General features: G+C 38.0%; 1 protein-coding gene across 7 annotated transcripts in view; it reads left to right on the top strand.

The window, feature by feature from the left end:
* The window catches only part of TPP2 (tripeptidyl peptidase 2), a 75,770-nt gene that overhangs the window by 1,233 nt on the left and 49,928 nt on the right, over positions 1 to 24,609 (top strand). For all 7 annotated transcript variants that reach the window (XR_011528244.1, XR_011528243.1, XR_011528240.1 and 4 more), the window contains exons 2-5: positions 6,443 to 6,571; positions 14,145 to 14,240; positions 15,982 to 16,086; positions 18,293 to 18,417. Coding sequence is in view for 2 of the 7 variants with exons in the window: in XM_070579240.1 (XP_070435341.1) it covers positions 6,443 to 6,571; positions 14,145 to 14,240; positions 15,982 to 16,086; positions 18,293 to 18,417 (455 nt within the window). In the remaining 5 variants the exon portion in view is untranslated. The remainder of the gene's footprint in view (positions 1 to 6,442; positions 6,572 to 14,144; positions 14,241 to 15,981; positions 16,087 to 18,292; positions 18,418 to 24,609) is intronic.

Genomic DNA, 24,609 nt, shown 5'->3' on the forward strand with positions numbered 1-24,609 from the left:
GGAGGAAATAGTGAGGGGACAAATGACCTATTAGGGCTTCATTTTTATGGCTGTCGTTCAAGAGATTTGGTTGGGGGAAGAATTCTTATATCTTTAAACACGAAAGCCGGGTTTCATGAAGATAACTCGGTCAACTTCCGGAATTGTTTCCTCTGGTAGTTTTATGCATTCTATTTTTAAACCGTCTTCTGCAGTGTACTTGTTTAGGGTCATTGAAACGCATGGCTTAGTCTTTGACATAAGAAGGACCCAATTTAGTTTTTTTGGCGAACTCTGCAGACTTTATTAAATTATGCTTCGGTATTTTTTTAGCCTCAAAGTATAAGACAACATACTTTACGATTTTTAAAAATTATTTAGTTTGCCTTAGGCACCTTTCAAATCATTTGGTCAGAAGGTAATACTGAAAGGTAATTTTTAAAAATCTCTCAAAGGTATTCCGCTTAAAATCTTCAAAGTTTGACTTTTGTAAATTTAGCCTTAGCCTTTTACTGAAATCCAGTAATAAAATTTCACCGTTGTTCAAGATCCATCTCCCAATGTCTAACCTGGCCAATCCTACTGTATGCTGATCTCTTCCTTGTATGAGTTCTTCATCTGTGTATCTTACCTGCCTTTCTATACTAAATGCTGAAGTTTAATAATTCTCTTCCTCTCCCCAAGCCTCTCCCTCTGGATTCCTTATTGTGCTCTCTAATGCTTGAGGTAGCATTTTGAAAGTTAGAGTGTAATGTGGGGGAGGAAGGGAACCAGTCTCCTGACTGTAGAATCTCTCGAAATCTTGCCGCCTCCTCTTCATTCTGCAACAGGACTCTGGAGTACAGCACCCCTTATGGTGGTCCTGCCAGGCAGCTGTGGTGAATCAAGAGGAGCTAGTGATGAGGTCCCTCCTGGTAGCTTAGTGGTACAGGTCTTGTATTAATAGCTCGGAAGACTTAGAACAGTGACAGCTATCACCTCATGGAGCCTTTATTACAGAGTAGTAATGGTTTCCGTTCTGTCGTGGTGTACGTTTACTTTTTATAGGGGTAAGTGGGAGGAGAACAGTAAGTGGTTCACTGGTTCTTTTGTCAGGATAATGAGAGGATCAGAAGAGTTTGGAGGAGTACTGTCTCAGTAAAAATGGTCTTGTGGAATTTCCCATATCTGCTTATCACGTTATTCCGTTACTTTCTGTAAAGTAACAGTAATTCTCATCCCACTGTGTTGCTATGAAAATTGATTGAGATCAGTTACATGTAACTTTTTAAAATGCTCAAGAAAAGTGTTAAATAGACACTAGTTTTTTAAAGCAGGCATGTTTAGTAGGAGTTTATGTTGCATCTTAAATCACTGGCTGAAGGATAAATATGAATATGCATTAGGTATTTGCATGTAACAACAAATGTTTGAGCAATAAAATATTGAAGCAAAATGAAAACAATTCTCGTAGCTGTAACTAGAGAGAGTGACCTAAACACAGCCAGCCAAAAGAAAATTCAGTAATGGTTTGCAAACATGAGTGAATTTTTAAGGTTTTTTTCCCCCCTTACCTTTAACAAATTTATTTTGTAGATCTATGCATACATTACCATAAGATTGTGGTGGTTAGAAATAAAAGGAAGGAAAGAATGAAATAGGAGGAAGAGGAGGCCGAACTGGACCTTTAGAAAGCCAGATGGGGTCTGAGTAGAGGACTAGAGGCACAAGTGGAAACTTTGAAGAACGCATTGGGTTGTCTCCTTCTTTGGTAACTGCCTTGGGCCCTATTCTCTTGTGACAGCTGTGTGGGTTTGTTAAAAGTGGAGGGTGGACAGCGTGAGAGGAGTAATAATTACATAAGTGATTAACTCTTTCCTCAGCAAATATTCAGGCACATGCCAGGTGCCTAATGTTGTATTAAAAGATGATGTAGTCCTGCAGACTGTCACTGTTACAGAGATTGATCAGGGGACCAGCCAGAGCTGGACCAGTCAGGCTTCACAGACCAGAGCTGGGGCTTGGACTGGACCTGGAAATAAATAGGCAGTAAGCCATGGGTCTCCCTGCCACCAGTCTTGCTTCACATTGATCCATCTGTCACATTGCCAAAGTTATTTTCCTTAAAAAAAAAAAAACCTTCCATTACAGCCTTGTTTAATATGAGACAAAACTATTTTAGCATCCCAGTTGCCTTTGCGTAAAAAATCCCAAAATTTGAACTTTGTATGGCCCTTCAGCATCCCCACTCCACCTCCTCATGTAGCCTTAGTTCTCTTCTCACTATTTCCTCTGTCCATATCCACTCCACCCCCACCCACCATTTGCCTGGTGCGTCTGCCTTCAACATTTCATTCTTTTCCACTCACCCAAATGATTCGGGTCTTTCCTCAACACCTGCCTTTGCACGTGGAGTTTATTCTGCCAGCAAGCTGCCTTCAATCACCTGTAAACTCCTGCTTAATCCTTTAAGTCCCAGCTGGGTCTTGACACCATTACCTTCTGGGATATCTACTGATTTAAGTTATCCCCCACCATGTATTGGTGTGTATGTCCCGGTTGTTGTGCGAGGACCTGGGGGTTCAATGGCGAAGAAGGCCCAACCCAGGCTAACAGTTCTTTTTTTTCCCCGCTTTGCTCTCATAGCAATTTGTTCATACCCCCTGTAGCACTTAAAATGTTTCATTTTAGTATTTCTGTTCACCTACATTTTTCCTGATTAAGTTAAAATTCCTTGAAAGCATATATCCAAATTTATTTTGTATAAAATGTGGTCACAATGTTAAATATTTTTGCTGAATGGAAAAAATGTATAGATGTGCATAATGTACATAATTTCCTCATAGAGAAAAAATGGTTTGGGGAAGGAGGTTACAAGTAGCCCTATAAAAATCTTTCTATTTTTACATTCACTAATATATAAAAGTTCACTAAGTATCACAGATATCTAATTGGTCGCTGATAGAGGGTACTATCAATTAATTTTACTTTTTCTTTCCTTTCCTTCAGTTACCTTCCCTGATTCTCCCAAGCTGGGTTTGTATTCTTCCATGCTTTCATAGATACTGTCCTTACCGTTAGTATTTATTGCATTATTTAGTATTTATACACTACAGTTATCTCTTTACTCGTCTCTCTTCCCAACTGGATTGTAAGCTTTCTGAAAGCAAAGCCTGTTTTATTCATTCATCGTTATGTTCTCAGAATGATAGTCATTTAACAGTGTTTATGAAATATCTACCTTTGCTTAAAAGAATAGTTCTGGTATCGTCCCTGAGATTTCAAGTTAAGTACTTATATCTTCCCTTTGTTTTGTTTAGGATAATTTGCTAACTTCCCTTCTTTTGTTCTGGTCCTCCACAAATGTTTAGTGGGTAGCTCCCAACCCTCACCAACTCCTCCACCATAACTGTTTCAGTAGAGACACAAAGTAACTTAGATTGCTGACCATGGGGGAGAACTGTGGGCAATTTTTGTTTTGTCCAGCCAGCATCGCCCGGTAAGCATTTCTCAGTCTCTCACCCAGTACGCAGGGCTTATTACCTTAGCTTTACTCATTGTAATTGTCCCTGCCTTCAGTCCCTCCCTGCATGTGATGCCTCCCCTCTTGAAAGGTGAGGGGTGTAGTTCTAATGGTAGCAGTTCAGTGTCCTCCTTTCCTTCTCTCAGAGTTCCATTCCACCATTCTCAGCTGGTTTGCATTTTTTAAAACCTCTCCTTCCTAACCCCAAATTCCCTCTTTTGTCTTATTATCTCCAGTGGAGTGGTTGCCTTTACCTAGTGCTGAAGTAAGAAGTGCATGGATAGAAAATTACACATAGAAGAATTTTTAACGAGAGGGAGAGAGAGATCCTAGTAATAAAGCTTGTGGCAATAGTAGACGGTAAATAAGCCACTAAATCTCATTAGGCTTTCTTCTTTGCTCACATACTGATAATGAGGCTTCTAATGAGAGGGATCTGTGTCTGACTTGTTAGTGATCTCTTGTGATTCTTGATCTCGATTCACTGAAGTTGCTCACTGAATGAGATGAAGATAATGGATCTGTGCTCTTAGCACTACGATGTCTCTTTCAAATTATGTACTTATTTGGAATACATTTACAAATAGATTATTTTCCTGTATTCTTAGTACATGATCTAGCTAGTTTTAACTAGGAGACTGTTAACGTCCTTTTAATTTTCATTTTTATCTTGGTAGATTTTCTTACATTTTCCTTCATTACTTTATTTTCATTTTATTTTATTCTTGAAGATACTTAGCCAGTCCCTTCAAAATCAGTATCTGATTTAAGTTTTACTATAATCTTATCAGGGTTTGGTATGATTTCCACTGTGATGTTTTTAAATTATGATTTTGAGCTTTCTGAGTATATTAGAATTACTTGTTCCTAGTGTAGACAGCCCCCAAGAAATAAACATGTACTTAAGAATTACCATACCTGAAAATAACAACTGTGCAGTGCCTGACAAAGCTGTCAGCCCTGGTCGTTTGATGGCAACGTGATGTGAGATTGGGGTCCACCAGCCACCCTCTTGCTTTTGCCTTCTAAAAAAAAATGTCTACCTGTGTTTCCTCCACACTGTGAGTTTCCCTCTCCTCCTTGCACGTTCACCTTAACTGCAGAGCTTTGAGGACACTGCAGTTGGCGTTGGGGACAAGGGCATGTGACTGGGAAGACTCAGAAGCAGACACTAAGCTTTATCTTAAAGAGTGAATTCTCCAGGTGGAAAAGGAGTCCGAAGGCTTTGTGCTCTTCTCACGCTGTTGGCATTTTTGCATTCCTATTTCTTTCTTGGGGTAGGGGGTCTGTGTCTCCGTGCCTGATTCCTCCTGGTAACTCAGTACATGTGTGCTGATTGCTACAAATTCCCTCTGCAAAGCTAGCCCAGAAATGATTTTTCCCCACAAAAGCAATAAGGAAATACGGTATTACTGTTAGCTGTAGCCGTCAGCATGGCCCAAATGAAAGTTTGTGGGCTGGCCAGAAACCGGACCTCAGGAAAGTCAGTCTTACTGCTACATAATTAGTGTCTGATCATTCGGTAGTTAAGTATGTATTGAGTACTTAACAGGCACTGCTGGGTTTGGGGTAATTTGGTGAATAAAATAGACACAGTCGCTGCCTTTACAGAGCTCATCTTTTCATAGTAGAAATAGGTACGGGGTCACCTAACTGTATAATTACAAATTCAGTTCTCTGACGGAAACGAGGTACAGTGAGACGATTAATCAGGGTTAGGATGGCCGCTTCTTAACAGAGGTCTTAAGGGAGGCCTCCTGAAGGGGTGCTGTTTTAATAGAAAACTGAAGGATGAGATTGGAACCCTTGTGGAACAACTGAAGGGACAGAGAAGTCCAAGAAAAAGGACCATGTGCAAAAAGTTGTGAGGCAGGAAAAAACGTGGCACGTTCCAGGAATTGAAAGGAGGCCAATGTGGTTAGAGCTGGGAGAGACTGGGAGTGGCCAGAGTCAGATCCGGCAAAGGCTTTTTATATCCAGTGCTGGGTGAATCCGCTGCAGGGTGTTAAGCGGAGGAGTGGCGTAATAACAGCTTGTTTTTCTGTTGATCTTGGTGTGGGGGCCAAGAATGGAGGCTGGGAGACCTGTACGGAAGTGTCCACATTATGAAAGCAAGAGATGGTGGTGCGCAGAGGATCAGGATACTGGGAGTCAAAATCAAGAGCAAATGGATTCGAACTCTGTTTTAAAGGTAGAATTAGGAGGACTTCCTGGCAGATTTGATGGGAGTAAACTGAAGAGTCAGGGAAGGGCTTTTAAGTTTCTGGCTTGAGCATCTGGGTGTGTGTTGATTTCCTGAGGCGGCAAAGCCTGCAGAGGAACAAGTTTGAGTGTTAAGTTTGAACTTTGGACTTAGTAAGTTTGAGTACTAGTGTGGCATCCAATAATGAAATGTTACTAAACGTTTTTCCCCTAAAGTTTTTCATTTGTCCAGCCCAAAGCTCCCCTTCTTCAGATCTTTTCTCAAATGTTACCTTCTCGGTGAGACCTTTGACCAGCCTAGTTACAGTTGAAAGCCCTGTACCACCTGTCTCCTTTCCCTGCTTAATTTTCCTCCATGGTAATGATCACCATCTGACATGTTATGTATTTCACTCATTTGTTTATTGCCTCCATATGACATAAGATCTCCAAGGTCAGGGATTTTTGTGTATCGATTATTGCTTAGCCCAGCACCTAAAGCAGAGTGTGGCCCATAGTAAATGCTCAGTAAGTATTTGTTCACTGAATATATGAAACCACTTGAAGGATTCTGTGGTGTTTTCCATGATTAAATTTTCTTGTTAGTATTTTTCAGGCTTTTGGTTTAAAACAATTCAATTCTCTTTTTAAAATGAATGCAGATTTTATAGAATATTTTACATTTGTGTACATATGCACACGTGCGGGTTGGTGTTGCTTTCTTTAAGGATAAAAAACTAAAATATCTAATTCATGTTTTAATTGTCTCTTAATTTTCAGGTTACAACTGATGGAAAACCAAAAATCATTGATATCATTGACACAACAGGAAGTGGTGATGTGAATACTGCCACAGTAGTAGAGCCAAAAGACGGGGAAATTATTGGTCTCTCAGGAAGAGTGCTTAAGGTTGGAGCTTTTATCTTTTTATTGAGTTTTTTCTTTTTTTTTTGTACTGTCACCTCAAAGCATCTAATCTTTTTAGCTTACATTTGGTGGTATGGTGAGTATTAGTTACCTGTTGCTGTATAACAAATTACCTCAGAACCTTGTGGTTTAAAACAACAAACATTTATTATCTCACAGTTTCTGTGAGGGCGGAATCGGGTTGTGACTTAGCTGGTGCCTCTCGTTCAGGGTCTCTCCTGAGCTTGCTAACTGTTGGCCAGCACTGTGGTTTCATCTGAAGGCTCAGAGTGAGTGGGAAAGAGTTGGGGTGGGGGAGTCTGTGGTTATGGGCAGGCTTGGTTCCTCCCCGCCCGGGTCTCTCCCACACCCTGCAGCTGTCTTCCCCAGGGTGAGCAATCCAAGAGAGCCTCCCCAGATGGAGGCCATGGTCTTTTTATAGATCAGTGTTAGCAGTGACAGCCCATCACTTCTGCCACGTTCTTTTCATTAGGAGGGAGTCTGTAAATCCCGCACACACTTATAGGGAGGAGGTTTTACAAGGGCGTGAATATCAGCAGGTCTGGATCATTAAGGGCCACGTTAGAAGTCATTGTTTTTGTTGTTTGATAGTGGGCTTAGAATTGGGATATCTTTTTCAGTATGGTTGCCAAATTCTAAAAATATTAAGTTTTGGATGACAAGGTGGGAAAAGTCATCAGATGTCAGTTTTGCCTTCATCTTTTTCTGTGCCTTCTGGGAAGTTAAATGTGAAATATGTGAGTATTAATATTTATGGACTTCGGTGGCTGGCTTTGTCTTATTCCACATAGTTGATAGAAAGGCTGGGGTAAGCTGACGTGAACAATGATTAGAAAACAAACATAAAGCAGTTCATGAGATATTAGCTAGTGAGTTTGTTAGATGGCAAGAATTTGATTATGATTCGGTACTCTTACCTTTAAAAACCAACAAGGAGGATTAGTTTGGAAGATAAATTTGTGATTATTTAGATTTCTAAAGAGTGGTATTTAACTATTTAACTCTTCTTATCTATAACTGTCTATGTGAATTATGTTTAAGCATTGTCTTTTGGATAAGATTGTCATGGCAGTATATTAGTTTTCTGTGCTGCATAACAAATTAACACAAATTTAGCAGCTTAAAACCACATAATCCTCCATTGATTATCTCACTGTTTCTATGGGTCAGGAGTCCAGGCAAGACTTTTTGTGGTTCTCTGCTCAGGGTCTCATAAGACTGCAATCAGGTATATTGATTTGAGACCATGGTCTCATCTGAGGCTCAGGATCATCTTCCAAGTTCATGTGGTTTTTGGGAGAATTCATTCCTTGCAGCTGTAGAATTCATAACACCTTGCTTTTTCAAGACCAGCAAGAGAATCTGTCTGACCTTGGGCATGGCACCAGTCTCTTTTTAAAGAGCTCACCTGATTAGGTCAGGCCCACCAGGGTAATCTCCCTTTTGATTAACTCAGTCACCTGATTAGGGACCTTAATTGCATCTGCAAAATCTCCTCAGCTTTGGAATATGCAATCACAGGAATGATATCTCATTATATTCAAAGGTCCTGCCTTTACTGAGGGGAGAGGACTTTACAAGGGCGTGGGTCATCTTAGAATCTACCTATCACAGGCAGATAGCAGACATTAATATCCAAGTTTTGCTTCCTTTTCCATGTGTTATGGACTGAATGTTTGTGTGACCCCAAAATTCATATTTTGAAGCCCTAACGCCCAATGTGAAGGTATTTGCAGATGGGAGCTTCGAGGGAGGATTAGGCTTAGATGAGGTCATGAGGCTGGGGCACTCATGATGGGATTAGCACCCTTGTAGGGGAGAACTTCCTTTCTATGTCTCTGCCTTTGAGGTCACAGTGAGAAAGCTGTGCCTGAAAGCCAGCAAGGGAGTCTCACCAGACTCCAGCCCTGATCATGTACTCCCACCTTCAGAACTGTGGGAAAATAAGTTTCTGTTGTTTAAACTGCCCAGTCTATGGTATTTTCTTATGGCAGGTCAAGATGACTAATACACCATGTGCTTTTTCTTCAAAAAAAAAAAAAGGATTGTGAACTGCAGGGCAGTGAGTTTCTGGGCACCTGAATTATTTTAGAGTTTTGCCTGTCTTCCCCTTGACTCACCCTTGTTATCTGGAGTAGGTTTCACAGAGAAATGTGAGGTTCCTGTGAGTTACAGTGCTCTGGGAAAGTGGAGAGCGCTCCTAGCAAGTCAGGCCGATTCACAATCTCATGGAGTGTTATCCTCGGTCATTTGTTTTTAAATGGTGGTACTAGCCCATGTTTTAGCTGAACCACATGCACTCCTGATGTCACTAGTGCTCGAAGGTAGACTCCTGTGGATCACATACATGGCTGTGGAATGAGAGCAGAAAATTAATAGAGTGCTGTTTATATCTTTTCTCAATCTGGTGACATATTTCTTTAGCTCTACTATTAGATATTCTCAGCCCATTAATATAGTGAGGGCTTTTAATTGTTAATAGTATTCAGCGTGTCTGTGTAGTTTAAAATACTTGTACAAAGCTTGTAGCAAGACAAGTTCAGTCCCCTATCGTGCTTGTCTTCCCTCCACCCCTAATTTCTGTTCCACCAGGGTTAAGTCTTTGATATATTATCTTCAGAGTTTTAAATAACATGCTCATACTTTTTGTTTCTTGAATTTTTTTTTTCTAGTGTTAGATTTTTGTCTGTAGAATTAATACTGGAAGAAGAGGGTTTAGCTCTCAGATCCTTCATGTCTGAGACGTTTTCTTATATTGTCTCTTGGGCTACTTCCTCCCACTGTTTTTGCTGTCTTTTATCTGGAACTCCTGTTAATTGGACCTTGGACCTCTTGAGTTGCTCCTCCAATTTTCTTATGTATTTATACCGTTTCTTCGTTGCTTTTGTTTGTGTTTTCCTTCCTGAGAGATTTCTAAGATTGTCTCAACATTTTCTTCTAACTCTTGTATTGAATTTTATTAAATTTTGCCTGTTATTTTTAATTGCAAAAGTCTGTTCGTATTCACTCAGAGCATATTTTTCTATCACGTCTACAACATTTTATCTGTGAGAGTATTGTCTTAAATTTTTTTCCTAGTTACGTCTTTGTTCTCTTCCTGCTCTTTGTACTCACCTTCCTACCATTCTCCTCCTGTCGTCTCTCCTTTTTTCTTCACCTACTGCTCCGTCCTCCCTCCTCCCCTTTCTTCCCCTCTTCCTCGTCTCCTCCCTCTGCTTCCTCTTCTTCCTGTGCTCTGCCTTTTGCTTGAGAGCTTTTCCTCAGCTATCTAGTCATCCCTGGCCGTCTCTTCTTTAGCAAAGCACATAAAAGGTGATTGAAGCTGCTTCTGCTTGTGCAGGGTGTTGCCATGTGGGTCTCACTGCAGGATAATGACACTGTCATGGAGGACCCCAAGATAGCAGTATACAGTATATTTTTTTTCCATTGAGATGCCCAGTTATCTCAAAGAGGACCCTAGCCTTTTTGGCCTGGGGTTTGTGGGGAAGAGTGAGAGATAAGCCTGGCTACCAGCATTCAGGGACTCACTCCTTGAAAGGTGCCTGGGGAGCTTTCTTAAGGACTCTCCACTACGTCTCCTCTCTCCCCTCTGCTGTGTAAACCTCTCCAGAAAGTTGACATCCCACCTTCTCTTGGGTTCAAGTTGGGGAAGTTGCCTGGTTGGTCAGCTTTGTGCAGGATGTGGGATGGGCAGCAGGAGTCTAATTGTTCCTCATACAAACTTTCCACCAGTCTTCTTGGTTCTAGCTCCCTTCTCCATCCATACAGAACATACCTATGCACATGTTCAAGTATGTGCAGGTGTTCAGGATTCTACAGGAGTTATTAAACAGAATAATGTTATTAGGCACTGGGATCCTGGCTAGTTGAATCTCTCAGAGTTCTTCAGTTTTCAGAAGGCAACACAGTAAAGTCTTCAAGTTTCTTTGACTTAACCATGCTTTAAAAATGAATTAAATATCTATATTCTGTTTCTCCTGCTTCCAAATAGCCCATAAACTGCTGATGGTTAATGTCTAATTCTTCTCCCTGTTTAAGATCTAGTTCTAGTTAAGTGCTTTGAACATTCCAGAAATCTCATTCTCTAAGGATGCTGGTCCTAGGCCTTCTTGAGAAACTGGTGGTCAGTTACTTATGTGTCATTTTACGTCTTCTCTTCCTGGGGGTTTGTGCGATTCGTGGGATTCAGCCGTGATGCTGCATATGGTGATGGTTTGCTCAGTCTCGTAGCTGTGCAGTAGCCATGGTGTGTATATACCACATTCTCTCCATTCTGCTCATCAACAGTTGAGTTGTTTCCAGTTTGGGACTGTCACTAACAATCCTTTAGAGAGCGTGCTTGTGCCCATATCCTGTGCACATGTGTCTAGATAGCCCCAGGATGTGTACCTAGGGGTGGAATTGCTGCGTCGTGGAGATGCTCCTTTACTAAGTGACGCCAAACAGTTTGTCCAGATGTTTGTACTAAAATGCATTTCCACTAGCAGTGTGTAAGTGCTTTAGCAGTTGCACTAGTACTTGGTGTTTTTAGGCTTTTTAATTTTTGCAAATATGCTAGGAATCTAAGTGTATCACATTATGGTTTTAGTTTGCATTTCTCTAATTACTGATCAGATTGAGCACCTTTTCATGTGTTGTTTAGACATTTGCATTTCCTCTTTGTGAAGTGCCTGTTCAAGTTATTTGCCCTTTTTTTTTTTTACGCTGAGTTGTCTGTTGTTTTCTTACTGATCCACAGAATTTGTTATAGGCTCTCTATGCCTGTCCTTTGAGTGCATGTGGTGTCTTCTCCCATTCTGCACTTATATTTTCACTTTCCAAACAATGTCATTTGATGAATAGAAGTTCTTAAGTTTGATGTAGTGTAGTATCAATCTTTGTTTCTTTGATTAGGGCTTTTCATGTCTTAAGAAATATTTTCTAACCCCAAGATTATGAAGATATTTGCCTATATTATTTTCTGAAAACTTTCACCATTTTTCTTTTCATTTTTCTATAATTCACCTGGAATTGATTTTATGCTTAGTTCAAAACAAGTGTCCTATATCTGTTTTTCCCATCTGAAGATCCAGTTGTCTCAACACCATGTATTAAAATTCTGTAATTTCCCCACTAATTTTTAGTGTCTTTTACTTTGCAACCTTCACAATGTGGTTTTTTTCTTTTTCCTTATTCTGATTTCCTTATTCTGATTTTAGCAGCATTTTGGAAGGGTGCACAGTGCTTCTTAAATTTTACCACTTTCAACTTGAAGTCATTTTTTTAAATCATCAATATTTAGCTTTGCATATTAAAAAATGGTTAAGTCTAGCCACAATGAATGACTTGGACAGATTTAGCACCCTAGATAGATGCAGTGACAGCTAAAGGAAAGTGTACATGTGAACTGGCAGTGCAGGAACCTGACAAATTGGAAATAGAATTTTCAGGCAGAAAAACTCTGGACAGGATTTTACCTCATGAAACATTAACACTTTTGATGACACTTGACTCATTAAGAAAATCTTTAATTTGTTAGCCATCTTTTCTTTGATAGAGTCAAGGAAATGAGGTGTAATTAGTAATTAAAGAGATTCTGTTTCTCGTATGAAAATCAGTCTTATTATATTGTAGTTCCATGTAATTAAAACTATTTTAAAGGGATCAACTTAAAATGGTCTAAATATAAAGCTTTGATTCTTAAAGAGACTAAAAATAACTTCATTTGTATAGAATATTCAAGTATGTAAAATGACATATTCCCTAATTGCCTCGTAGAGTAAAGTTAGCTTTACTTTAATTTGGTTAAGTTTGGAGAGCAGAACCATAATTATAAATAACTTTTATTTTCTGATTTTTTTAGTTTAAGTTTTGTAAATAACTAGTCTGCTTTTATTGTGAGAAATTACATTGTAGTGATTTGAGATAAACCCTTCAGATTTTGGTTTCATTTATAATTAAATATAAATTATGTCTATTGGATTGTTTCTATTATGTTACATATATCTTAAGTAATTGTGATTAAATATGTGTTAACAGTTGTTTATTTTGCAGTTATTTTAATTAGTTATTCCATTTAATCCTTTGGCATTTCGTAGCTTTTTATAATCTCTTTGTACAAAGAAATTACCACTAGCCTAGGGTTACAAAGCCACCTGTGTAGTGGGACACCTGATTAAATATTGTTTGAATTTGTCAGTTGGTGACTACCTACCTTTTTGTTGTTGCAACACTTCATTATTGTTGTTATGTCACAGGCTGTTGCAAGAATATTACAGTTACGAATCCCTGTTCTCTAAAGAAGGTTGATAAGTTTTGAATGAAAAGCACTGATTTGTATGCCAACATATTTGAAATTTCATATACTCCATAAATCTAATTGATTCAGAAATGATTACTGATATGCAGGCTTTTAAAAAGTGAGTAGATCTTTGAAGTCCTGTGAATGATTGTTTTCCTCTATTCAGTTGTGAGAAAATTTCATCCAGAGGTTTCCTGCCTGGGGAGTAAGTTGATGAGGGATGTGGGGATGAGTCAGTTAAAGATATTGCATGTGTGAGAAGTGATGAGTCAACCAGCTCTGAGTGGTTGATAGTTCAACGTCATAACTCATGCACATTTAAAAGCTGTTTTTAATGATCGTGGGTCCTGTGCTTACAAAGAATATGAATACTCCACATTTTCTTGATTGACATTTCAAGTTGGTTGATGTTCAGTACATTTTATTATTCATGAGAATCATAAGGTAGGGATTATTTTCTTCCTCTTGCACGTCAGGAAGTAGAAGCCTGTGGGTGCTACCTAGTTAGTGATAGAGTTTGGATTCACAGCCAGGTTTATCTGACTTTAAATCCCATATCCTTTACACTGGGTTTTTCTTTCCGTGATAGACTAGATTCCAGTTTTCTTTTCCACCTTCTTGTTGTTTGGGCAGGCAATATAATTTCTTTTTGCTTCTTTGCTTTCTCCATTTGTAAACTGGACGTACTCTTTACATCATTCTCTTAATTATAAGCTTAAGTATTATTTTTAAATACTTTGCGATAGTTGAAAAGACTTCTATGTTATATATAATTAACATGATCTTATAGGAGTTTTTTCTTAAGAACTCAAAGAGCTCTTTCTTAATATCTAAGCATTATCCCTGTTGTGTCATAGACAAGAGTGAAGTTCTTTTTCCTAACAGGAAATCTTAAGGGTAGAGAGGCTCTGTAACTTGTTTCCCCTCTTGCTGGGCAGTAGAATGGTGGAGCAGTAGGTGAGGTGTTGCTGATGCTTGGGAGCTAGAGATCTTCATGGTTTAATGGGGTAGCGCATGCTGAAAGCACTTTATAAACTATGAAGCATCGTATCAATGAAAGGCATTCCAGTTGAACCCTCTTATTTATGGATGAGAAAAAAGGAGCCAGAGAAATATTAAGTGGCAACTTAGAATATTAAAAATATTGCTCTAATATGTGAGCCTGCTCATCCAAGTTGAGCCATTGAGATAAAAGTAAGATATCTTTTTCCTTAGTAGTGTATCATTGGAATTGGGAAGCATTTAATGAGAGAATAATTCACTTCTTTCCTACAGATTCCTGCGAGTTGGATAAATCCCTCAGGCAGGTATCACATTGGCATAAAAAATGGCTATGACTTCTATCCAAAGGCTCTCAAGGAAAGGTTACAGGTAATGTACAGTCTAGTACAATCTAGTGAGATATAAAATCTCACTAACTCTTAATTATTTGGGGGGCTAAGGGTTTCAAATGATGACTGCTTGAAGAAAGATTCTGTTCAGTGGAATGTTCTTAATCTTCAGTACATGCATAAGCTTAGGGAATCTGTGAAAACCCTGAAATTATATTCAAATTTTTATGTTTTTATGTCTTTCTGGAAGATGGGGTATGCTTTCATTGGATTTTTGAAGGACTTTACCTCAAAAGGTTAAGGACAGTTAACTTGAAGTTCGTACTGCCTTGTTTATTCCTGTTCCTATAGTTTCTATGATAATTTGCCACATTTTTATTACTGTTTAACTAGCCTTCTTGCTTCCAGTTAGCCATCTTTAGTGTTAAGGAAAGGGTTACTCAGACCTAAAGCAGCTGAAGTATAGGAAACACAAGTCTGTCATTAGAGAATAAGAATTGTACACTGAGTGTTAAGGGACCTGCTTTAAAACAGCGGTATTCAGTAGACCTTTTTCAGTGATGACGGAAATGTTCAAAATGTTCAGTATCTATTCATTATACCACTAGTCACAGGTAGCCATTGAGAACTTGAAATGTGGTTGGTATGACTCAGTTACTGAAATCTTAATTTTATGTAATATTTTAAAGTTTAAGTTTAAATAACAACATGGGCTAGTGGCTACCATGTTTGACAGGGCTGCTGGAGAAGATTGCTAGAGCACTAGTAGCTGACACAGATTCAGGGTTTCAGCTGGAAAACAAGGTGTAATCCTTGAAAATGAGCCTGATGGGTCAGACCTGTGGGCCCTTCCATCTAATCGTAATATTGCTATTTGCTTCTCTAGGGCTCTATGAACCATAAGTTACTCAGTATATTACATACGTAATCTTACTTTTCAGATTCCAGTCATTCTGCCCCAAAAGCAAATGGATAAGTAATATAATAATGCACATAACGTTAATTGAATACTATTTTATTTTTAAAATTTCAAGCTGAAATACACATAGACAGGACAGCATTTTTATGCACTATACTAAATTTAATCAACTGTGTGGATAAGGTACAAAGTAATGCAAATATAGAGTGGTTGGGTTAAAGCAGACCTCCTCAGCTCAGTTGATTGTTTTACTAGAAAGGATTTCTTTAACTGGCAGACTCCCATTGGGAGGCACTATGGGTTAAAGACGCTGGAGATGAAGGTAAGTAACAATTTCAGTAACAAAGAACCCTATCAAGTCAAAGAGGCTGGAAAAAAATAAGCTAGAGAGGGAGGAAATTGAGGAAGCCTGCATGTCCATCAAAATGCAGCTACAATCTCGCTCCTGTCCTCTGCTTGCACTTGGCTGAGGGCATTGCCCAGTTCTGGAAGGGTGCGGAATACAGAACTTGCCTCTACTTAATGACTGGGAATTCAGTCACTTATCTGACATGGCATTATTCATTCTTAGAGAAGAGAAGGATTTAAATTGGGGCACATGATGTATAAAAATATGTTTGAATGTGCTGTGGTAAACTTATTCTTTTAAAACCTAGGTGCAGTGAATTACCTAATCAATAATTGTTCCATTGCTTTATCAACTTGATTATAAACGATTTTTTTTAAACCTTTGTGTAAGAATTATGGAGCATCACAGCTGATAAGAACTAAGTCCATATATAAATGACTGTCTGGGTTTACCCATATTTGTTTACCCAGTATTTGTCAACCTCATTGTAAGGTAATTTTTCTCTCTTTGCAGAAAGAACGGAAGGAAAAAATCTGGGACCCTGTTCACAGAGTGGCCCTTGCAGAAGCCTGTAGAAAACAGGAAGAATTTGATGTTGCCAACAATTGCCCTTCTCAAGTTGGTGCTAGTCGCTTTTATTTAAACATTACCATATAGTCCTATTACCATAGAGTCCTTAGAGAATTAATCAAGTGTTTTTTCACAAGTTTTAAGTTGTTTAATTTTACTAATTTTTCGTCTATTATTTATCCTGAAATCAATTTAGATATGTATGTATCAACTTTTAAAACCTTCGTAGTGAACATACAATACACATGTAAAAGTGCATAAATTCTAAGTCTGTAGTCATGATTTATCACCAAGTGAACTGTCCAATATAAGCAGCACCCAGACTCCCTCTCGCGCCTCTTCCTAAGCTTTGCTCCCTCCCTCCTGCCCAGAGGCCACCACCATCCTGACTTCTAACACTGTTGAATGATTTGGCCTGTTTTGAACTTTGTAAAATGGAAGCAGTGTATGTTCTTTCATGTGTGGCTGGTCTCACTCAGGTTGTGTTTGTGAGATTCGTACGTGTGTGGGATGCTGAAGTGGTTTGTTCACTTTTGTTGCAGTGTGATGGATGCACCACAGTTGATGTGTCCATTCTGCAGATTGATACTTTTTTTTCAATTTTGGCTATCACAAGAAATGCTATTTTGAAGATTCTTGCGGGTGTCTCTTGGTAGTTCATAAAGTGGTAGTATCAATTCCTATTTCCATAAGAAGTATATGAGAGCACCCATTGTTCTACATCCTTAAATAGCCATCAAACTTTTTAAAATCAATTTATAAAATGAAAATTACACCTTGGTTTATTATGAAAGAAATATGTGCTAGTTGCAGAAACTTTTGGACAGCACGGGTAATAAAGTAGCAAATGAAGGGCTCCACAAGGCCACCCGCAAGGATGATAACAGCTTGATGTGTATCTTTCTAGGTTTTTCTTTTATGTATGCGTCTACCTTTTCTTAATCAAAAATGGAATCGTTTTAGTGGTTCTCATCCCTGGCTGCATATTAAAGTCACTTGAAGAGCTTTAGAAACTGCCAGTGCTTGCGCCCTAGAGAGGAATTAAATTAAAACCTTTCAGGGAGGCAGGCATTTTTAAAAGTTCCCCAGGACTGCTGGTCTATATGTATCTCCATATGCGTATTTAATTTTTATTTCCTTAATCTGTGTACATCATCCTTTTTTAACAGCTGTATAATTGTCTATGAGATCAATATTTGTGTTTCAGCCTCTTATTAGACAGCTTAAATGTAGGATTTCAGGTGCTACCCATATACAGCTAACTTTATAAAAGAGGGATCTAGATTTAATTGTACATTTTATTTTATTTTGTGTATCAAACATGTCGATATAATTGTTTCTTTAAGGAGGAGTAAATGTTAAATATGTTGAATAAATAAAAAAGCATAATTTAAGATTTTTGGAACATGTGAAAATTAAATTTTTATTCAGGTTAATGTAGAGCAATCTAATGTAGTATGTAGTTAAACTAATACTTAGGTTGAAGAATGTGAAATTCTCATGTTTATAGATCAAATGGTTAAGTAGCAGCTTATATGTACATGGTCATGAATATAGTATGTATTTAATGTGGCAAATTCTAGAAGAGGTGATTCATGGTTTCTATTATTTATTCGGGTTCTTAAGAAACAGATTTGAAATGGAAACAATCCTGATATAAAAGACTGTAGATAACCTATTTTATGGCAATTTTAGAGCTACTTTTGGAAATGAGTTAGTCATGCACTACACAATGACCTTTTGGTCAACAATGGGCTGCATATATGATAGTGGTCCCATAAGATTAGTACCATACAGTCTAGGTGTGTAGCAGGCTCTGCCATCCAGGTTTGTGTAAGTACCCTCCATGATGTTCACACAATGATGAAATCACCTAACAGAGCGTTTCTCAGAACGTATTCCCTTTGTTAAGCAACACGTGACTGTATACAGATTAAAGATATGTGACCAACATATCTTGGCCAAATGATAGCACCAACGTGTAGCACAGTATCTTTCCCAAAGCAGGTGGAGTGAGAGTGACTGAATGAGAGATTGAGTAAAAGAAGTATTATTTTTTAAATGTTTACCATATTAATATTGGCTTCGTTAAATTGAACTACAAGTTGCATAGATATAACAAGAAAATTTTCTTACATTTTTCCAGGGTAAAAGGACTTTACTATTGAGTCACACTGTGTCTTTGGTTGTATGTTAATATAACTTTTAAAGAGTACAAAATGTGCTAATATTAATGTATTTTCTGATTGATTAGGCAAATAAACTAATCAAAGAGGAGCTTCAAAGTCAAGTGGAATTGCTAAATTCTTTTGAGAAAAAATACAGTGATCCTGGCCCTGTGTATGACTGCTTGGTATGGCATGATGGTGAAGCCTGGAGGTAAACTCGATGTATTTTATAGATCTTCACTTAAAAATCTTTTTATCTACTCTGAAGAACATTAAACCCTCAGAACTCTCCAGAGATTTGGTTCATGTGATATTAATATCACTAAGCAAAACTATTTGAGAGCCAAATTGGCTTTTGGGTAGTTTTGGACAAGCCGTTTGAACTTCAGTATTTTAGACACTAAACCTGACTCCTGTCTCTTTTAAAGAAGCTTATTTTGTTAACCAGATAGTAATCATTAGCCAGATATTAGCAGGTTGATCATTGTGTATGTAGAAATGCTCCTAATTGAAACTAGGCAATTTGGAAAGTAACTGCAAGAGAATGTTGCCAACATCTACTATAAACATTTTAAGGGCAAAGGTGGAAAGCTGGATGAAGATTTCTCAATAGAGATAAGGTAGCTAGGAAGAAAACAGACAGTATGATGCGGTGGGGAAGAGCTCAATCTTGGAAATGGAATCCTAGCTCAGAGACCTTGAACACTGAATGTAGAACTCTAAGCCTGTTTCTTCATCTATTAATTGGGAGAGTAATCATACCTATATAGAGGGTTTGTGAAAATTACATTTGATGTTTCTAGACATAGTAAGCACTCAGTAAATGTAAGTTATTACTCCTGCTTCTGCTACTACAAGTGGTGATTTATACTGAGCTATGTATCATGTACATTTTTCAGTTTTTTTCTTAGTGAATCGTACACTGTGTTTCTTAAGGTTGGCTAGTGTATGGAAATAGGGATATGTTTCTGCTATAGATAGTCACATGTGTGTTTTAGGGTACCTGCAGTAAACCAGAGAGACTGCTCCTTGAAACTTGAAATCAAGAATCATTTCCTAGTTTGTGTCCCTGCTCATAAACAAAGAATTGTTTCCTAAGATGTGGCAAATACAGAACATGATGACTTGATTTCTGTTCTCTGATTGTATCACAATGTACCATTCCTCAAGGAGGGCTTTCCTCCCATGGATGTGGGTACTAACTCATCTTTGATAATGAGTATATGAAATTTTCAATTGAATAAGAGATCCCTGCTTCATTTGGGACTAAAAATGTTAATATTTGCGTATAACATTATTTTAATCCAAATGATGTTAAATATTAATGCAGTTTTTGTGTGATTGTGGTATGTTGTTTGAGTGTGTGTGTGTATGCAGGTGCGCACACATTGTGAACATTTTTTCCAAAAGCTTTGCAGAAAGCTTTGATCACAGTAGTTGTGATATTAGAAAGGTGTTCAGGTGTATGGTTTAGTAAATGTTGGTACATCCACCAGGTGGTATAACATGAAACAGTCATTCACAGTGATAAGCCTTAGGTGGTTTTAGTGTGGGAGAGGAGGCAAAGTTAATGTGAAGAAATGCTAGATAAAAAACTGAGTATTTGCAGAAAATATGCTACACAAAGACTTAAGGAAATTCTAAAATACTGGCAGGGATTGGGTGGTGGGGTAACAGGTGGTTTCAATTAAAGTATTTCCTACAGATGCTGAAATTACTGCAGATTACTTTGTCCCATGGAAAAGGAGTTTGGGGTCAGCATGTCCAGGGTGCCAGTGTATGTTTCCAAAAGGTTTCCTTGATCTTTAAAGCAGTTGACAAAGCAAGGGATATACTGTAATAGTTTGTGGGCAGCTATTCTAAGGTATCTTTTAGAACTTTTGTGTTGGAAATAAAATTTAATCAAACGTTAGATGAACTAAAATCTGAAGTCACAAATAACGTTTTAGAAAATGTTATTATAATCAATGAAAAATATGACAGAATTATGCTTTCAGGTGCTACTAGAAGTAATTTCACTTTTTTTGCACAATACTGTATACCATATACGGCTCTGATTCCCCCACCCCATCTCAGAGTTAGATCCAGAATTTTTGAGGAGAATCTTTAAGATCCTCAGTTATCTCTGGTGAATCTAGGCACTATCTGCTGTATTCTTTCAGAAATGCCAGCCGTTTCTGAGGGCGGGTAAAATGACCTTAAGTGCCTTGTTTTGCTTTTGTTTTTACAAAGAGTGTCAAGTCTGTCTTCCCCCTGCCACAGTCCCACTAATTGTTGATCCCGCGTCTCTGTGCTTAGCAGGTAACCTCATAGAAGTATACTGTAGTATTTGTCAGGATGTATAGTACAAACTCAGTGTCACTCAATATGGAGCAAAAACTGATTGAGAGAAATAGTATTTACAGAAGATTACGTAAAGGAAAGACCATTAATTAGTTTCTTTTCAGTGGTTTTTGACCTTGTTATCTCAGGTTTCCTTTGAGATTCTGTTGAAAGCTGTGGATAAAAAAACCATAGAAAATTGGACAAAGAAATATATGAAAATGTCCAGGAATTTATAACTCAAAACCCGACATACACATGTACTCTGATCCTGTCTGTCAGCCTCTTCTCCATATTCTCTTTCTCTGTGTTTTAGCCACTATTCCTTGAACTAAGCCAACCAAACCTTCAGACGGTTGTAACCTTGCACCACATTCACATTTGCCCTCTGTGGTGTTATTTAGTGAAGTCAGTAATAATTTATTTATTAATATGGCATTTGACTTGTTGAGTCACTCCGTGTTGATGGTGGTTATAAGAAACTGATCTATGAAATGTGTCACTACATTTGCTGTGAGAATGTTGTTAAAGATGTTGATGCATTTCTTCTTTCATCATTTGGCAAATACTTGAGTACCTTCTCTGTACCAGGCCAATTGTAGGGAACATACTCTACAGTCCCTAGGCTCTGGAAGCAAGTATTGGAAACGTCTGAACCATCTAGGAAGCAGTAAGAAAGATTTCAATAAGGATCAGCACAAGTCAGCTAAACAGAGAGGGTAGGAAAAGGGGGTTGAAGAAAGGGGACCAATCCAGAGGATGCGGGAGGAACTGTTAGGAATTTAGAGCGTCTGGTGGGCTGGGTGAAAGAAGGGGAGGACTTCAGAGATGATTTCCAGGGTGTTTGCTGGCCAGTTAGTTATCTTTTGGAACCAAAAGTGCTACTCTCTGGCAAATATTGAGGATTTGATGGCGTACATTTTACCTGGTAACCTCAGTCCTGGTTCCATTTCATACGCTACTTGTTCTCTTTCTGCCTCACTTTTCCCCTAAGTGTTCAGTCTCCTATATCTTGCTGTGTTGTATGTCTTTCTTCGAAATGCCATAAATCATTTTAGGCACTTGTTGATTGAAGTATACATAAAAACAAACCAACAATTTCAGAGATCCTTCTTTCTAAATTGTCGTAGTTTGTTAATGAAATATATGCCTTAGTATTTATAGTAAGTATCTTATCTGTACTATACTAGTGGACTTCCGTTAATTCATTGTAGCAATTATGATTGACTGACTGAGCTTGTTAAAACACAGTTCTTATTTAGAAAATGTGCACACAGTATTGACCCTTAAATGATGTGCATTCTTTTTGTGACTTTTTTATTTTAGATTTATTTACTTTTAATCAGACTGTCTTCTAAAGTGTTTGGAATATGTATTTTATTTATTTATTGTTATTATTTTTTTAAAGATTGGCACCTGAGCTAACAGCTGTTGCCAATCTTCTTTTTTTTTTTTCTTCTTCTTCTTTTTCTCCCCAAATCCCCTCAGTACATAGTTGTATATTTTAGTTGTGGGTCCCTCCAGTTGTGGCATGTGGGACGCCACCTCAACGTAGCCCAACGAGCAGTGCCATGTCCAATCCCAGGATCCGAACCAGCGAACCCCGGCCACCAAAGCAGAGCGTGCGAACTTAACCACTCAGCCATGGGGCCAGCCCATGGAATATGTATTTTAAAAATTGAAAATTTAGACATGCTACTGAACAAACAATGGATTATTGAAGAAATTAAAGAAGAAATCAAATATTATCTGGAGACAAATGAAAATGAAAACACACCATACCAACTTATTTGGGACGCAGCAAAGGCAGTCCTAAGAGGGAAATTCATTGCAATACAGGCTCACCTCTATAAGCAAGAAAAATCTTACATGAACAACCTCAAACAACACCTAACAGAATTAGAAAAAGGAGAGCAAACTAAGTCCAAAGTCAGTAGAAGGAGGGAAATAATAAAAATTAAAGCAGAAATAAATGATATTGAAACAAAAAAGACAGTAGAAAGGATCAGTGAAACAAAGAGTTGGTTCTTCGAAAAAATTAACAAAATCAATAAACTCTTGGCCAGACTCACTAAGAAAAAAAGAGAGAAGTCTCAAATAAATAAAATTAGAAATGAGAGAGGAGAAATCACAACAGATATTGAAGAAATACAAAGGATCATAAGAGAATACTATGAAAAACTATATGTCAACAAATTGAACAACCTAGAAGAAATGGATAAATTCCTAGACTCATACAACCTCCCCAAACTGAATCAGGAAGAAATAGAGAATCTGAATAGACCAATCACAAGTAAAGAAATAGAAACAGTAATCAAAAACCTCCCCAAAAATAAGAGTCCAGGACCAGACGGCTTCTCTGGAGAATTCTACCAAACATTCAAAGAAGATTTAATACCTATCCTTCTCAAACTATTCCAGAAAATTGAGGAAGATGGAACACTCCCTAACACATTCTATGAAGCCAGCATCACCCTGATCCCCACACCTGACAAGGACAGCACAAAGAAGGAAAACTACAGGCCAATATCACTGATGAACATAGATGCAAAAATCCTCAACAAAATTCTGGCAAACCGAATAGAGCAATACATCAAAAAGATTATACACCATGATCAAGTGGGATTTATACCAGGGACACGGGGATGGTTCAACATGCGCAAGTCAATCAGCGTGATTCACTACATTAACAAATTGAGAAACAAAAACCACATGATCATCTCAATAGATGCAGAGAAAGCATTTGACAAGATCCAACATCCATTTATGATAGAAACCCTCAATAAAATAGGTATAGAAGGAAAATTCCTCAACATAATAAACGCCAAATATGACATACACACAGCCAACATCATAGTCAACAGATAAAAACTGAAACCCATCCCTCTCAGAACAGTAACAAGACAAGGGTGCCCACTTTCACCACTCTTATTCCACATAGTACTGGAGGTGTTGGCCAGAGAAATTCGGCAGGAAAAAGAAATAAAAGGAATCCAAATAGGCAATGAAGAAGTAAAACTCTCGCTGTTTGCAGATGACATGATCTTATATATAGAAAACCCCAAAGAATCCGTAGGAAAACTATTAGAAACAATCAACATCTACAGCAAAGTTGCAGCGTATAAAATCAACATACATAAATCAGTAGCATTTCTACACTAACAATGAACTAACAGAAAAAGATCTCAAAAACTCAATCCCATTCACAATCGCAACAAAAAGAGTAAAATACCTTGGGATAAATTTAACCAAGGAAGTGAAAGATCTATACAACGAAAACTACAAGACTTTCTTGGAAGAAGTCGATGACGACATAAAGAGATGGAAAGACATTCCATGCACATGGATTGGAAGAATAAAAATAGTTAAAATGTCCATACTTCCTAAAGCAATCTGCAGATTCAACGCTATCCCAATCAGAATCCCAATGACATTCTTTACAGAAATTGAACAAAGAATCCTAAAATTCATATGGGGCAACAAAAGACCCTGAATTGCTAAAGCAATCCTGAGAAAGAAGAACAAAGCTGGAGGCATCACAATCCCTGACTTCAAAGCATACTACAAAGCTACGGTAATCAAAACAGCATGGTACTGGTAGAAAAACAGGTGCACAGATCAATGGAACAGAATTCAAAGCCCCGAAATAAAACTACTTATCTATGGACAGCTAATCTTTGACTAAGGAGCTGAGGGCCTACAGTGGAGAAAAGAAAGTCTCTTCAACAAATGGTGCTGGGAAAACTGGACAGCCACATGTAAAAGAATGAAAATTGACTATTCTTTTTCACCATTCACTAAAATAAACTCAAAATGGATCAAAGACCTAAAGATTAGGCCTGAAACAATAAGTCTTCTAGAAGAGAATATAGGCAGTACACTCTTTGACATGAGTTTCAAAAGAATCATTTCGGACACCATAACCCCTCAGACGAGGGAAACAATAGAAAGAATAAACAAATGGGACTTCATCAGACTAAAGAACTTCTTCAAGGCAAGAGCAAACAGGACTGAAACAAAAAAACAGCCCACTAATTGGGAAAAAATATTTACAAGTTATTTATCCGACAAAGGGTTAATC

The sequence above is a fragment of the Equus przewalskii genome, chromosome 16 (genome assembly GCF_037783145.1).
Source record: "Equus przewalskii isolate Varuska chromosome 16, EquPr2, whole genome shotgun sequence".
Taxonomy (NCBI): Eukaryota; Metazoa; Chordata; class Mammalia; order Perissodactyla; family Equidae; genus Equus; species Equus przewalskii.